Genomic DNA, 17,750 nt, shown 5'->3' with positions numbered 1-17,750 from the left:
TGGGACACTGTACAACTGAACAAGCAAAACTACATTGGAATATTGACAAGACTATACTTGGTCATTTACTGTACATTGGGGGGGGGGTTGAGGGAAAGTACTTGAAGGGTGGCGTCAAATTGATGAATGATTATGGTTTCAACCAATCAGCAGAAGGCAACATCTGCTATTCATATTTGATGACCAACCACATTCGTAGGAACGACACCGGCACCGCCTACTTTTCAATGACTCCACAGCATCACAACAACCGGTGATGATGCTGCCTCCCTGTTGCTAAATTCTGACAGTTCATTATACATCGTTTTAAAAGGGATTTTATATATATATATTTGGAATAAGCAATTTTCTCCAAAGCATGAAGTGACGGCCACAGTCTCGTTGGATAAGAAGGAAGTCTTCACCGTGTCCACGGGTAAGGTCGGATGGGAGCTCGTTGCCATCCAGCTCAGAAAGCGGTTGCTAGTAGTAGCATCACCATCTCTACTCCCCATTTTTACAGATATATAGCGGTCAGCTAACGTTATAGCTATAGAGCTGTTAGTGCATCACCGTGCAAACGTTATCAAAATACAAGGTTTGATATCCCGAGTTTTACGTTAGCTCATAACCGTTGCATTTGTAGTGGGATACAGACAGTAATAAATAGGTCGGGGTATCGAGTCCCGCCTGGGCGTTAATCCCCATCATCAGCACCACTCAGCCCCTCAGCGCAGCGACGCCACCCTGATCATGATGAACTTTAGAGAAATGCAAGACAACCAAAACAGACTGTCCACGTTTGTGTTGTTTCACTCGTTTATAATAGAAATAATAGTCAGTCCACGTCCACAATCACTATGAATTGAAAATGGGGGACCCTGATGTAAACAAGACAAACGTCTTTCTCTGGTCTGCATCCCCTTAACAATTGTGTGTATTGAGCCGTACTGTATTGTACCCATTCTGCAATCTGTTAAATAAAGTATTCATTCATTCAGTCAGTCCTATTTTCCCCTCCATGGGGTCCGTTGGATGTACTTGTTTTTATTTCGGTTGCATAACACATACTAGTGTGTGGTGTACCAATTTATTAATAAATTATTTAGGCTAAGTCTATTCCTGTCATGTCTTGCTCTCCCTTGCCAACATATCCATGTGTGTCCATTGTCCAGTCGTAGCAGAGGGATGGAGACTCTAATCCCCATCATCAACCGCCTGCAGGAGGTCTTCCTGACAGTAGGGGCTGACGTCATCCAGCTCCCTCAGATAGTGGTGGTTGGATCACAGGTCAGTGACTGGAGAATCATCAGTATTCAGTTTTGAGTCCAGGACCCCCCCGGGACCCAGGCCCATGACCCGCTTTGGGCCTCAGCCATAGTATAAGTGTAACGGATGGTATCGTGAAGCGCAGTCAAGAAGGGCTGGGGTGAGTAGCGGTGCTATGGGTTAAACTCACTCTCACATCCTCAAAGACAGATAGACACGTTGCGAAGTAGTGGATTCACCTCTTGGTATAGCGGTCTGTGTTGTTGCTTGCGGTGTGGGAGACCGGGGTTCGACTCCCACTCGGGGCATCGAAGTGCCTTGGGTGGAGTGGAGTGAGTTTGAGAGGGTGAGTGTAACGGATGGTATCGTGAAGCGCAGTCAAGAAGGGCTGGGGTGAGTAGCGGTGCTATGGGTTAAACTCACTCTCACATCCTCAAAGACAGATAGACACGTTGCGAAGTAGTGAATTCACCTCTTGGTATAGCGGTCTGTGTTGCTGCCTGCGGTGCATCGGGGCATCGAAGTTTGAGGTGACGTTGTCACAACCGTTGCATAAGAAACACTGATGTATGGGAATAATGCAAGGAGAAATTAAGATACAACACGTTTTTAGTTACTGTTTGGGTGTGGGCTACAGAGTAAACAAAAACATGACCGATCGTAACACCCACTGCAACTTCTCCTGAAATGTTCTCATTATTTGCATCAACAGAGCAGTGGAAAAAGCTCGGTGTTGGAGAGCCTGGTTGGACGGGACTTCTTGCCTCGGGGATCAGGAATAGTGACAAGGCGACCCCTGGTGTTACAGCTTGTTAATGTGTCTCCACTGCAGGAGAGGAAGCAAGTGGAAAATGGTATGTCGAGGTGCAGATTGTAGCGGTGCATCGATAGCCACCTTTTCACTGCTGATAGGGAGTCTGAACAATGAAATACCATCTCTTACTTTTACTGGAACACTATAAACGTAGACCATTGGGGGTCACTGGACAAAAATTATTGAGATAGAATCCATTTTTCACCTTTAGAGAGATCTAACATCTTTCAATGTGCCAAAAGAAAGGCAGAAAATCAAGTGACTTTGCTGTGATTTCTGAAATGTTAACGACACACTCTTAGTACATTACATTTACATGTGTACATAGCTGACGCTTTTATCCAAAGCGACTTACAAGTTCTGTGCAACAGGTCAGCAGGAAGGGTACAACTCTTTCAGCTGAGCAACAATGTTCATCAAAGTGTTGGAACTTGAGTGCTGCAGTGTTGAGTACATAATAGGGAGGTGTAGTGGTTACGTCATTGTTGTTTCTGGCCGGTCCACTTCGCTTGAAATCGCAATGTATTTCCCCATTGCCCATTTCTAAATCATCTTGTTTAAAACAAATAAAGCATGAACATTTGCATGTTGTACCTTTCTGTGCGTATTCATCCACAATCTATAGCTCAATATGAAAATATTCGCAATTAATCATAAAATAATTACGTCAACTTTTATTTAAACCAAAAATGCTTAAACAATAATGTTAGTGATAGAAGGGAACTCATTTTGTGCAAAAATGGAAAGCTTGCCAATGTTCATGAGGCATAATTATTACAGTAGCCGATAATCCATTTTCCCAATGATAAATCCCTAAACGGGTGGACCGCGCGGGCAGTCCAATTTGACATCAGACTACACCTCGCTATTGATCCCCTTGGGGAAATTCAGGTGCCATAGCATCATGGGGAGGGGGGAGGGGAGGTACAGGTATGGGCAGCGTAATAGTAGAGAGACATAAATATTGGCAATAAAATTAGATCTGAATATAGAAAAATATGAGAAAAAAGAAACTGTGTGTAAACAATATAATTAACTCTGAATATAGAAATATGAGAAAAATATGAAAAAAGACTAGTGAGAAAAATGTAAATTTAAGATCCCCCTTGAATCTGGAGCCCATGGATGAACCCACAGCTCTGAGATTCTGTCTATCAGAGCGTCTCTTTCTTTTTACTAACGTGTTCTATTTTCCTCTTCATCGCATCTTCCAGGGAATGGGGTGAAACAAAACTCCCATAGCAGCTATCCAGGTCTCACTTTCTGTTGCTTCTCTGCATGGACGTGTCTAATCAATCATCTAAGGCTACGTTCACACTGCACGCCTTGGTTCTCAATTCTGATTTATTGCAAACAAATCTGACCTGTATCTGATTTAGGACCACATATGAAAGTGGCCCAAATCATAATTGAAAAGATCAGATTCCATATAGATTCCATGTGATTTGTGCTGTTCACACTGTCATGAAGAAAACGGATCTCAGTCACATATGAGCAAAAACATTTGGGCCTGCAGTGTGAACGTAGCCTGATACATTTCCCAGTGCTCCATCTCATGACTCATTGTTTTTCCTCACTACTGTCTGGTCCTTTCCTGTCCACTTTTGCGTGTGTGACGTGTGTCCTATTTTCAGTTTACATTCTCATTTGCATTCAATTTGTATTGAATCTCGAAAGATCATTGAGAGCAGGCTCTCATTTACAATGATGTCGAGAGGAGCAATACATGATACAAAAACAACAACAGCAGATTTTCCTAATTCAGTGCAAACTCTGGGGACCTTAAGCGTAAACCAATCACCAGAGTGAGTATGATAAGGTCCAGGTCAGTATTGAAGTGATGTAGGGTGGAAGATCATCAATAATGGCTTTATACAGACACAGATACCAATACAAGTCACGTCTCTCTGCCAGAGAGGACCACCACACCCGCTATATAAAACGAAGTATTAATATTATTATTATTATCATACAGGATACAATGATTGGGCACCATAATTGTCACCAGTGATGAATCTAAGAGCAGAATGATTTACTGAGTCCAGAGGTTTTAGAGTGGAAGCAGCAGCATGTCTATAATCTATGTCTCCCTAATCCAAAACATATCTTCAACAACCCTCCTTCTGCTAAGCATAGGAAAATAGGTTTTGTTTCTGTACAAAAAGCCAACTTCACGCCGTCACTCCATAATCTCTGGTTCATGATCTCCCTTCCCTTGTCTTTAGTTTTTTTGGCTGTTCTATATCTTGGAGACGTCTTTGACAGAAATGTCTGACGCCGATTCTTCTACAGGTATCAAAGCAGACGAATGGGGGACCTTTCTACACCGCAAGAACGAGGTAACGTTATGCTTATCATCCGCTGAATTCAAACGACGAGCGTCTCTTATCAGTATGTCGTGCTTTATGAGATGCTCTTTGCTGACGAGTCACCCCCCCCCCCCCCCCTCCCCGTGTGAAAGATCTTTACAGATTTTCAGGAAATACGCAAGGAGATTGAAGCGGAGACAGAGCGCAGTTCTGGTGATAACAAGGTAAGGGGGAACATGATAGGATAGAGATACGCCTGCCGTTTCTTTGATTATAACCCTCTCGTCGGAATCCCCCGGCTTGCATTATTATCCCTTCTACACTCTCTTCTTCTCCTTCCCCATGGTCTCTCCAGGGAATCAGTCCTGAACCCATTTATCTGAAGATCTTCTCTCCTAAAGTCCTCAATCTGACGTTGGTCGACCTACCCGGAATCACTAAGGTAAGTGAGTGTGGCCACTTGACGATGTTAAAAGAGCGACGTCACAGTTTCACACAGTGTTAATTAAAGCATTACTGTGTAAATTCAAGTTTTACGTGAATGATCATATAATAATAATAATAATCATTCCACATTCCATTCCAGCCAGTGCTTAAAGGGGCACTTCACCAAATAAACAATGCACATAATCTCACACACATCCAAAAACTCTAAACGGTTTTGCACATGTTCATTTAGTTTGACAGTTATTGAGAGTCAATTACTTTAAATATGGCCACCAGGGATGTCACCAGCGACATTGAATAGACCACGGCAACACTTCCGGTATTCTGAAATCATGGGAGAGAGAGTGCCGATTGACTTGGGACTGGTCACAACGTATTCAGGAGACTCGGGCGTATAAAAGTCTATTGGATCATGTCTCCCGCCCCCCACAGCCGTAGCTACAACCACTTAATATCAAGGCTCTCATCCACATTCATTAATTTTCTCCCCCCGCTCTCTCCTCCATGAGCTCAATGTAACACGGAAGTGCAGTGGTCTATCTCATTAATTTCATTGTCTTAATTATAGCACCATGAAATGATGTAGATGAAATTGCAATACCTTGTCTTATAGGGACTGCTACTTTATTATTACATTGAGCTGTAATGAACACAACACAAGGATTCAATGTCCGCCGGTGGCCATATTCAAACTAATTTACTCTCAATAACTGTTCAACTAAATGGCAACACTGTGAGTTTTTGGATGTGTGTGAGATTATGTGCAAAATAAATCTACATTGTTGTTTTTTTGTAAAGTGCCGCTTTAACCCTTTCACTACCACACTACAGAAGGTTAACCCTTTCACTACCACACAACAGAAGGTTAACACTCACTACCACACTACAGAAGGTTAACCCTTTCACTACCACACTAAAGAAGGTTAACCCTTTCACTACCACACAACAGAAGGTTAACACTCACTACTCACTCACTGTGGTGTTCCACAAGGAAGCATACTAGGTCCACTACTGTTCCTAATTTATGCAAATGACATGTCGTCAGCTTGTGACTGCAACTTGTTCCTGTTTGCGGACGACTCAGCCCTGCTGGTCTCTGACAAGAACAAGTTACAGGTTGAAAAAACCCTCAGCTCGGAACTAGGCAAAATCTGCATATGGCTCGCTGACAAACTATCATTACACATGGGCAAAACAGAGTCCATTCTCTTCGGTTCAAATAACAAACTCAGCAAGACCGACGGCTTCTCAGTTACAGTGGGTGACAATATTGTCACAAGGAAAGACGAAATTACCTACCTGAGCTCCATCCTAGAGGCAAATCTTTCCTGTGACAAAATGGCATCCAATGTAATAAAAAAAAGTCAACCAACGAACTCTATTCTTGTACCGGATCTCCTCACTGGTAAACAAGAATACCCTGAAGACTCTGGCAGGAGCACTCATTCAAGGGTACTACGACTATGCTTGCACCTCATGGTACCAAAGCACCTCAAAGGCGCTAAAAACAAAATTACAAACATCTCAAAACAAACTGGTCAGACTACTGCTTGACCTTACTCCTAGAACCCACCTCACCCCTGCCCACTTTGACAAACTAGGATGGCTTAGAGTAGACGACAGAGTACAGCAACTTGCAATGGGCCTGGTCTACAATATTCACTACACGACCAAGGTACCCATGTACATGTCAAAATACTTCCCAAAGGTCAGTGAATACCACGATCACAACACCAGAGGGAGCTCCACAAATCATGTTAAACCCAGATTCGGCTCAAACAAGGGACTAAACACGTTTCGCAATTATGACCACATCAATGTGGAACGCCCTACCCAAAGCTGTAAAGGAATGTGAATCACTACCCACTTTCAAAAACACTCTCAAAGAACACCTACGGGAGACTGCAATTCGAAACTGGCCCCTGTAAATGTCCCAACCCAACCCAATGTACAGTAAATGACCAAGTATGGTTTTGTCAATATTCCAATGTACAGTTTTGCTTGTACAGGTGTACAGTGTCCCACCCCACCCACCCAACCTCCTCCAATGTACAGTACCCACCCCCCACCTACCCTCCAATGTACAGTTTCTACGTAAAATGTATATACTCTCTTTTCTGGACTCTTTTGGTATCACAAACAGTACTGTATTTGCAAATCTGATATGTCATAAATGTATAGATGTAGCAGTACTGTCTATCTGTATGTCATGTATGTCATATATGTTATGATGAATTGAAAATGGGGGACCCTGATGTAAACAAGATGAAAGTCTTTCTCTGGTCTGCATCCCCTTAACAATTGTATGTATTGAGCTGTACTGTACTGTACCCATTCTGCAATCTGTTAATAAAGTTTTCAATCAATCAATCAAACCACACTACAAAGGGTTAACCCTTTCACTACCACACTAAAGAAGGTTAACCCTTTCACTACCACACTACAGAAGGTTAATCCTTTCACTACCACACTACAAAGGGTTAACCCTTTCACTACCACACTAGAGAAGGTTAACCCTTTCACTACTACACTACAAATGATTAACACTTTCACTACCACACTACAGAAGGTTAACCCTTTCACTACCACACTGCAGAAGGTTAACCCTTTCACTAACACACTACAAATGGTTAACACTTTCACTAACACACTACAAATGGTTAAAGGCCAACCTTCACGTTGTATTTTTGTTCAATAAACAATGTGGACTAGGCCAACGGTGACTTTCATGAAGAAGGAAAAAAAAGTATTGAAATTGACCCAGGTTTAGCGTGTTTATCAAACATTTTGTCTGCCCAACACAATCACCACGCACATGGATATTTTAATCAATGGTTCATAACGTGCGTGTGTAATCGAAATGATCTCGTCACAACAGGTGCAGGGCACCAGGGGGCTCACCAGGGGGCGCTGAGAGTCACACACAGCTAGTGGCAGGCACTGAGAGCCTTGCTACTACTAGCCGAATGAAAATGTATCTGTTTCACCTAACACTATTGCTCCGTGATTATAGCCATCCATCTCTAAAGCTAACCACTATTTGTAAAAGCCACAACCACGTTACCATATTTGTAATAATGTAAATCATTGTGTCGTTGTACATATTGTGTTTATAACGTTAGTAGCTAACATAGCTTAGCTTGGTAGCTATTGTGCTAACAACATATCCCGACATCCGGCTCGCTGGCCGGCATGAACGGCCGACCCAAAATAGTTCTCTCCTCTCTGTACACCCCGTCCCCACGGGTACCCTGCCGGGGGGCCCATGGACGCGACAACGGAGGCAGCCGTAGGGTGCTCGAGCCCGTAAAGGCTAGTGGTACACGATAGCTATGAGCTAACTAACGCTACAGGCTCAAACACCCTACGGCCGCCGCTGTTGTCGTGTCCACAAGCTCCTGCGCAGGACACCCGCGAGGACGGGGGCACACAAAGAGGAGAGAACCACCCGCAGGGACGGCGGAGCTATAGGCTAACGTCAGTGTAGTGGTCCCGACTGTAGCAGGGACGGCGGAGCTATAGGCTAACTGTGATGCACCGAGTGGGCCACCATTGATCTACATGCCCCGATCTCAAATGGTTCACGACAGTAGACATAATGCTAACGTTAGCCAGCGCCATATATCGAGTAGTACTATGACCCGGACGGGCAAGGCATACGTTTCCTGAAGTGACGTCACGGCCGTGCTAGCGTCTGATAAGCTTTTAGATTCGGCTCATTAATATGCACCTGTAGTGACGTCGGCGTTTGATACGCTTTTTTGATTCGCGCGTGCATGTTATTCGTGCGTGGACCTTTTTAACTCTTTCGGAGTGGCATTTCCGGTGTCAAATGGAAAAAAATAAATAATGAAATTATATACCAATGATGTAAACTACCCATAATTGATCAGTAGGGTTTAACCTGGATGTTGGGCTTTAACGCTTTCACTACCACACTACAGAAGGTTAACCCTTTCACTACCACACTACATAAGGTTAACCCTTTCACTACCACACTACAAAGGGTTAACACTTTCACACTACATAAGGTTAACCCTTTCACTGCCACACTACAGAAGGTTAACCCTTTCACAACCACGCTACAAAGGGTTAACGCTTTCACTACCACACTACAGAAGGTTAACCTTTCACTACCACACTACAGAAGGTTAACCTTTCACTACCACACTACAGAAGGTTAACCCTTTCTCTACCACGCTATAAAGGGTTAATGCTTTCACTACCACACTACAGAAAGTTAACCCTTTCACTACCACACTACAAATGGTTAACCCTTTCACTACCACACTACAAAGGGTTAACCCTTTAACTACCACACTACAGAAGGTTAACCTTTCACTACCATACTACATAAGGTTAACGCTTTCACTACCACACTACAGAAGGTTAACCCTTTCACTACCACACTACATAAGGTTAACCCTTTCACTACCACACTACAAATGGTCAACACTTTCACACTACAGAAGGTTAACCCTTTCACTGCCACACTACAGAAGGTTAACCCTTTCACAACCACGCTACAAAGGGTTAACGCTTTCACTACCACACTACAGAAGGTTAACCTTTCACTACCACACTACAGAAGGTTAACCTTTCACTAACACACTACAGAAGGTTAACCCTTTCTCTACCACGCTATAAAGGGTTAATGCTTTCACTACCACACTACAGAAAGTTAACCCTTTCACTACCACACTACAAATGGTTAACCCTTTCACGACCACACTACAAAGGGTTAACCCTTTAACTACCACACTACAGAAGGTTAACCTTTCACTACCATACTACATAAGGTTAAACCTTTCACTACCACACTACAGAAGGTTAACCTTTCACTACCATACTAACAGAAGGTTAACCCTTTCACTACCAGACAACAAATGGTTAACCCTTTCACTACCACACTACAGAAGGTTAACCGTTCACTACCATACTACAGAAGGTTAAACCTTTCACTACCACAATACAGAAGGTTAACCTTTCGCTACCATACTAACAGAAGGTTAACCTTTCACTACAGAAAGTTAACCCTTTCACTACCACACTACAAAGGGTTAACCCTTTCACTACCACACTACATAAGGTTAACCCTTTCACTACCACACTACAAAGGGTTAACCCTTTCACTACCACACTACGGAAGGTTAGCCTTTCACTACCACACTACAGAAGGGTAACCCTTTCACTACCACACTACAGATGGTTAACCTTTCACTACCACGTTACAGAAGGTTAACCCTTTCACTACCACACTACAGATGGTTAACCTTCTGTAGTGTGTTAGTGAAAGGGTTAAATTAATATTGGTCCTATTAATGAAGTTGCTCTTGGCCGCTGCTCCAGGTACCTGTCGGCGACCAGCCAGAAGACATAGAGAATCAAGTACAGGAGATGATTATGTCTTTCATCAACAATCCCAACTGTCTCATTCTGGCCGTGTCCCCTGCCAACTCTGACCTGGCCACCTCTGACGCACTCAAACTGGCCCGCGACGTCGACCCCGATGGTGGGTCATCTTGGATACCGACACCACTTAACGTCAATTTCTTTCTTTCTCTCTTTTTTTTTATCACTGTTACATCACGTGTATTAACCCTTTCACTACTGCACTATCAAATGGTTAACCCTTTTTCACTGCGACAATACAGAAGGTTAACCCTTTCACTGCCACACGACAAAGGGTTAACCCTTTCACTACCACACTACAGAACGTTAACCCTTTACTATCACACTACAGCAGTGTTTCTCAAAGTGGGGGGCGCGCCCCCCAGGGGGGGCGCAGAGGCATGACAGGGGGGGGCCTTGAGATTTATAATTTTTTTTTTTTGTTTTTTTTTATTACAGAAAATTATCACTAAAGTGCTATCTGTTGCAGCTGCACTGTTCTCCATGAAAATACCATTTCTCAAAATCTGAAAATCATTATTTAATAAAACACAGAAAAGGATCACCAAGTTACTCTGGATAAAAAAAACCTTTACAGACAACATTGAGACAAAGCTTCCTGACACATCTCCATCCAAACTCTTGGAAGAACTCTTTGAAATCTCATCTGATACCACCTAGAGAGCTAGTTTCAGAGTATGGTGCTGAGTACCAAGTATCTCATCTCATGGCCCACCAAGTATCTCATGATGCAGCAGTTAAGGTGTTGATACCATTCAGCACCACATACAGTATCTGTGTGAAGCTGGCTTTTCATCCATGACAGCTCTGAAAACAAAATATAGGGCCAATTTGAAAGGTCACGATATTGGTGTTATTTCAATAAATTTAAACATGGCCCATTTCATGATTATTTTGTTGGGGCGGGGGGGGGGCAAAATATGTTGGTCCGCCAAAGGGGGGCCTGACAGAAAAAGTTTGAGAAGCACTGCACTACAGACAGTTAACCCTCTGTAGTGTGATAGTAAAGGGTTAACCTTCTGTAGTGTGATAGTGAAAGGGTTAAATAGCGTTGTGCTGAAGGTATTGGCCTTTTTTCTTTTTGGAAGCTTAAAGGCATAATCCGCAGTATGGCGCAATCTGTTGCTTGAAACGCTACCACCCTGCTAGTGACTTTCTGCATAGCAATTAGTGGATGAAGGAGTTTTTTTCACTCTGAAATGTATTGTCTGAGCCTTTGATGAATGGTTTATGTGACCGATAAACACGAGTTATACATTGAGGCTGTAAAATGTTTGTTTACATTGCACCTTGTGTATACTGTTTACTTTTACTCTTACTCCAAAGTATAAATTCAGATTAAAATACTTTATTGCATATATTTATTGTAACATATAATATAACCTTTGTTTACACTGTTGATTTCTCTCATATTTCTATACTCACTCAGCATTAATTATTGTTTACACTGTTTATTTTTGTCTCATATTTTTATATTCAGATAAAATTTTATTGCCTATATTTATGTTTTATAATAATTCCTTAATAAAGGAATATCTTATCTTATCTTACTTTGTGATATTCGTAAACACTGGAGGAAAACAGAGCTGTATTTTGACGAGCGAACAGAGAGCTTGTTTCTCTACAAATCAAACCCTTCAAGAGCTCTTAAATAATATGCGTTTATACTCAGAGTTTAGATGATCCAAGTAAATTATGGATTGAAGCTGCAAAGGACAAGACACAGTATAGAGGCAATGTGTTTGTGGCACCATACTGCCTGCCATACATGGAATATTGTAAAGAATAGATTTGTAATGGGGGGGGGGGGGGTGCAGTTGGCATTATTACTCTGGCAAATTGGCAACATGGCCCAAAAATGCCTGTTTAACTCAGAGATTAAGATTAACATCTGTTGGGGCGGCTAGGTGGTGTAGTGGGCAAGGCGCTCGCCACCAATGCAGGAGACGCTGGGTTCGAGCCCAGCTCTCGGCATTGCTATCAGCTTGGCTGGTCGTTCATACTAACACAATTGGCAGTGTTAGGGGTGGGAAAGCTGGTGGGTGGGTCCTGGTCGTTGTAAACAGCGACTCCTACAGTTCGGTCGGGGCGCCTGCTCAGCGAGGATAGGATCTAAGGGGGGTAGTGTGATCCTTCCACACGTTACACCCTCTCAGTGAGAGTCCGCGCTGCCAGGTGAAAAGAAGCGGTAGATTGGCCACACGTGTGTCGGAGGAAGCACGTGATAGCCTCCACTCTCCCAGACCGACTGTGGGGGGTAGGTGCGCAGCGACCAGGAAGGGGATTGGGAATTGGCATAACGACTAACATTGGGATGGGAGAAAAACGGAGGAAAAAGGAGGGGGAAAAAGATAAAAAAGATTAACATCTGTTTACACAGTTGTCCAGATTACCGACCGCTGTGTCTGTGTGTCCGCTGTAGGCCGTAGGTCTCTGCTGGTGGTCAGTAAACTGGACCTGATGGACGCCGGTACAGACGCGCTGGAGGTTCTCCTGGGTCGAGTCATCCCAGTCAAGCTGGGGATTATTGGTGTCGTCAACAGGTTTGTAACAATAGTAAATCAATAAGGTCTAATGTGGTGAATCTACGAGTATTTTAGACCGGCAGTGTTTTATTTTTACAATATGAAATATTACAAGATATATTTACCACTGTAATGTATGTTGTGTTTATCCTTTTATTGTGTCTGGCAGGCAGAGCCAGTGCATTATGCGTTTGGTCATGTCTGTGGGTCTGTGGATCTGCCCACAGCTAATCTCACATACTACTAGGACCTGGCTTTTGCTGTGCGCTCTGACAGCAGGCCAAGGACCTGAAGGCGTGAATATTTTTCACATTGGTTAATGACAACTATTTTATTTGAATACATTTCCGTCATTGTTGTAGCCAGTAGGGGTGTAACGGTACACGTATCGGTACTGAACCATTTCAGTACTGGACCTTCGGTTCAGTACACGCTGTGTACCAAACGAATGCAACGGTACGTTAACCACCAACGGAACGCGCATGCAGAACTTTTTTGTGTGTGCAGAATTTAATTAAAAACTCCAAGTTCACCCCTTCCCAAAATATAACTTGCGCAAAGGGCCGGATGTTCGTTCAGCCCACGCACAACACTGAGAGATTACCTGTAATTTAGCATAGCCTCATAGTGTGGCGAACACACACACACACACACACACACACACACACACACACACACACACACACACACACACACACACACACACACACACACACACACACACACACACACACACACACACACACACACACACACACACACACACACACACACACACACACACACACACACGCACACACACACACAATGTATGCCAATTACATGTCGTCAGCTTGTGACTGCAACTTGTTCGTGTTCACGGACGACTCAGGCCCTGCTGGTCTCTGACAAGAACAAGTTACAGGTTGAAAAAACCCTCAGCTCAGAACTCGGCAGAATCTGCACCTGGCTCGCTGATAACAAACTATCATTACACCTGGGTAAAACAGAGTCCATTCTCTTCCGATCAAATAACAAACTCAGCAAGACCGACGGCGTCTCAGTTACAGTGGGTGACAATATTGTCACAAGGAAAGATGAAATTACATACCTAGGGTCCATCCTAGAGGCAAATCTTTCCTGTGACAAAATGGCATCCAAGGTAATAAAAAAAGTCAACCAACAAACTAGATTCTTGTACCGGATCTCCTCTCTGGTAAACAAGAATACCCTGAAGACTCTGGCAGGAGCACTCATTCAAGGGTACTACGACTATGCTTGCACCTCATGGTACCAAAGCACCTCAAAGGCGCTAAAAACAAGATTACAAACATCACAAAACAAACTGGTCAGACTACTACTTGACCTTACTCCTAGAACCCACCTCACCCTTGCCCATTTTGACAACCTAGGATGGCTTAGAGTAGACGACAAAGTACAGCAACTTTAATGGGCCTGGTCTACAAGATACACTATACGACTAAGGTACCCATGTACATGTCAAAATACTTCCCAAAGGTCAGTGAATACCACGACCACAACACCAGAGGAAGCTCAACAAATCATGTTAAACCCAGATACGGCTCAAACAAGGGACTAAACACGTTTCGCAATTATGCCACATCAATGTGGAACGCCCTACCCAAAGCTGTAAAGGAATGTGAATCCCTACCCACATTCAAAACCACTCTAAAAGAGCACCTACGGGAGGCTGCAATTCGAAACTGGCCACCGTAAATGTCCAAACCCCCCCACCCCCTCCTAATAGACAGTCTCCTCCCCACCGTATGTATATATTCTCTCCCCACCGTATGTATATTTCTCTCCCACCCCCTCCTAATGTACAGTCTCCTCCCCACCGTATGTATATATTCTCTCCCCACCGTATGTATATTTCTCTCCCACCCACCCACCCCCTCCTAATGCAGTGGTTCCCAAAGTCGGGGTCGCGACCCAAAGGTGGGCCGCGAGCAGCCACGGGTGGGCCGCGAGATGATTTAAAAAAAATAAAAAAAAATAAAAAAATATATTTTTTTTATTTTTTATTTTTTTATTTTTTTATTTTAATTTTTTTTGTCAGGCCACTGAACTTAGAAGCAGGCCAGGACAGTGTTTCTAGTTGTATTCTAAAATTCTATTCTATTGTATTCTAAAATGTGACTATATGGTTTTATATTAACTTAATAAATAAACAAAAACGAAAAATCTACTTATTTCAACGAACATTTCAAACTAAATAACAGATTATGCACATAAAACGCTGAAAACAACCGAAGCAACAATAGTATTTTAATGAGGCTATTATTATTATCATTATTATTTTGCAACAAGTTAGCCCTCTCATAAATAGCACATATAAATGAATAACTAACTTAATAGGATTGAAGTGATATTTGGCTTAAAAAATCGGTCGCCTGGCAAAAAAAAAAAAAAAAAAAGCCAGACGATGTGCATTGGGCCGCGGCTCTCTGACGCCTTATTTTCTGGGCCCCGGCCTGAAAAGTTTGGGAACCCCTGTCCTAATGTACAGTCTCCTCCCCATTATATGTATACTCTCTGTCAGGATCTATGGGTAACAGTACTGTATATTTGCATATCATATATGTCACAAATGTAACAGTACTATATACCTGTATGTCATGTATGTCCCTTTTCCATAAATGTCATGATGTCATGTATGTTGTGTATGTCATAAATGTCACTATGAATTGAAAATGGGGGACCCTGATGTAAACACGACAAACGTCTTTCTCTGGTCTGCATCCCCTTAACAATTGTATGTATTGAGCCGTACTGTATTGTACCCATTCTGCAATCTGTTAAATAAAGTTTTCATTCATTCATTCATTCATTCATTCATTCATTCATTCATTCATTCATTCACACACACACACACACACCCTCTCTCTCTCAGTGTGTGAGGAGGATTGGTGCTAGATTGAGAAGGGGCTGTCTCTCGGAGATCAAATTAATGTTAGTTTGCGGCATATAGAACGGACATTCATACACAGCAACGCGCCTCCAAACAAGGTGTGATAAACATGAATTGATATATTTTCCTTGGCATGAAACAGAAAAAAGTATTGACCATTTAGGGACCTGCATGACGCTTCTTTCTCTATTCAATAACGTTTTACCCTGAGGGATGTTGCGGTTGTTGTTGAATTCAGTTCAATGACGTTGCGTGTCTCCTATCCATCATGCAGCGCATTCAGGCCCATGCCCACAATCTAATATATATATATATATATATTTTTTTAACAAGTCTTTTTTTGTATTTTATTTTTTTATTATTTTTTAAACAAACACATAAACAAACATGACAACATTTAGATATACAAGCATTCATTAACAGTGCACATCCAATGAAATCACCATTTAAATAAATGTCTTATACAAGATATACACCTAATACCTGCTATCTAATACCCTACATACATATGCTCTCACTCGTTCCCCCCCCCCCGGGCCCCCCCTTGGATAATCCATCCATTATCATTCGCTCCTAACCAGGCACTACAATTATATGCTAGCTTTTATTCTCTCCACCACTTCTAACCACATTGTAATTTTGGATTCACTGAGACCCAAAATTCTTGCTGTAGATATTTCTAGATAAATCACATCGAGATATGTAAGAATCCAGACCTTCCGGCACATTTTTTCCGGTTGAAACCATTGTGATGCTATCAGCTTTTCAGCCGCTGTGATACCAGATAAAACCAATCTCTTTAGCTGTATAGGTACTGCACACTCAAAAACATCATTCAACAGTAATACAGAGGGGTGTACAGGTATATTCAGAGTTAAGAGATTTGATAATTGCTGGGTCACTTCTTTCCAGAATATCTTAACTGGTGGGCAGTCCCAGTACATGTGCATAAATGTACCCTCGTCCCCATTTGTACATAAGGAGCATTTAGAGTCTTGTTTAAGACCCATTCTGTTCAGTCTTATAGGAGTCAAGTATGTCCTATGAATATAGTTAAGATTGATTTGTTGATGGTCCGGGTTCCGTGATGCAAGACGAACATTTGCACAGGCTTCTTGCCAATCAAAATCTATTTCCAGGTCTGGTATATCCCTCCTCCAGACTGAGTCTAGGTGGAGGATTTCATACGAGGACGTTAGTAATTGATGATAAAAATCTGATACAAAACCTCTCGATGTCTCTCTTTCATAGAAGGATTTGTGGTATCTATGGTGTACAATTGGTATCCTTAATGGGACACCGTGAGCCTTCAAACATAACAATAACTGTGCGTAAAAATAATATGTGGAACTGGTGAGATTAAATTTTTTGTACAAAAACCCTGTTTGTTGAAAACATCTCCTAATGTGTGTATGCCCTGCTTTTCCCATCTTGGGAATCTTATAGGTCGTTTTCCAATCAGGAGTGCATTGTTATTGAATAAGGGAGTATGATTATGCCATTTATGTGGGTTAGAATATTTTTTTTGTGTTTCACGCCATATCCGGATCGCATGAGTAATAATGGGGCCATATTTCAGTTCGCATTGCTTAATTGATACTTTGGTGTATACTATGTCCTGCAGTCTATGTGGTGCTACTATATTTACTTCTAAATTTCTCCAGGATACTGATGCTTGGGGATCAAACCAGGTTGTCAGTGGTCTTAAAGTGTACGGCTTAAAATAGTGGAAAAAATCTGGAAATGCCATACCTCCGTCGGCTTTGTTTCTCTGTGCTGTGGATCTTTTTATACGTGGTGGTTTGTTATTCCAAATAAATTTGTATGCGGAAGAGTGTAATTTTTTCCAGTAACCATCTGGAGGGGGTAACGGTAGCATTGAGCTGATGAAGTTGATTCTAGGTAGAACGTCCATCTTAACTATTGATACCCATGCCTGTACTGAGTTTTTAAGTTTTGACCACCTGTCAAAGTCGTATTTGATTTTATTTTGGATTTTTATGTAATTGTGCTTCACCGTTTGGCTTATGGTAGGGAATACTTTAACTCCCAAACATCTAAAGTGTTTAACTCTTTCAGTGCCA

At 42.3% G+C, this 17,750-nt stretch overlaps 1 protein-coding gene across 1 annotated transcript in view; it reads left to right on the top strand.

The window, feature by feature from the left end:
• Positions 1-275: 275 nt before the first annotated feature.
• Positions 276-17,750, top strand: part of LOC311235631 (dynamin-1-like protein) — a gene marked incomplete at its 3' end in the record, with an annotated part of 75,385 nt that continues 57,910 nt past the window's right edge. Inside the window, 9 exon segments of the mRNA XM_084323096.1 lie at positions 276-415; positions 1,155-1,269; positions 1,961-2,102; positions 3,277-3,315; positions 4,355-4,401; positions 4,524-4,595; positions 4,727-4,813; positions 10,168-10,330; positions 12,653-12,773. Of these exon segments, the coding sequence (XP_084179222.1) occupies positions 1,168-1,269; positions 1,961-2,102; positions 3,277-3,315; positions 4,355-4,401; positions 4,524-4,595; positions 4,727-4,813; positions 10,168-10,330; positions 12,653-12,773 (773 nt within the window). The 5' untranslated portion in view covers positions 276-415; positions 1,155-1,167.

Source organism: Notolepis coatsorum (assembly GCF_963971535.1).
Source record: "Notolepis coatsorum genome assembly, chromosome: 10".
Lineage (NCBI taxonomy): Eukaryota > Metazoa > Chordata > Actinopteri > Aulopiformes > Paralepididae > Notolepis > Notolepis coatsorum.
The sequence above is the reverse complement of the archived record's forward strand: the minus strand, read 5'-3'. Positions and strand labels throughout refer to the sequence as shown.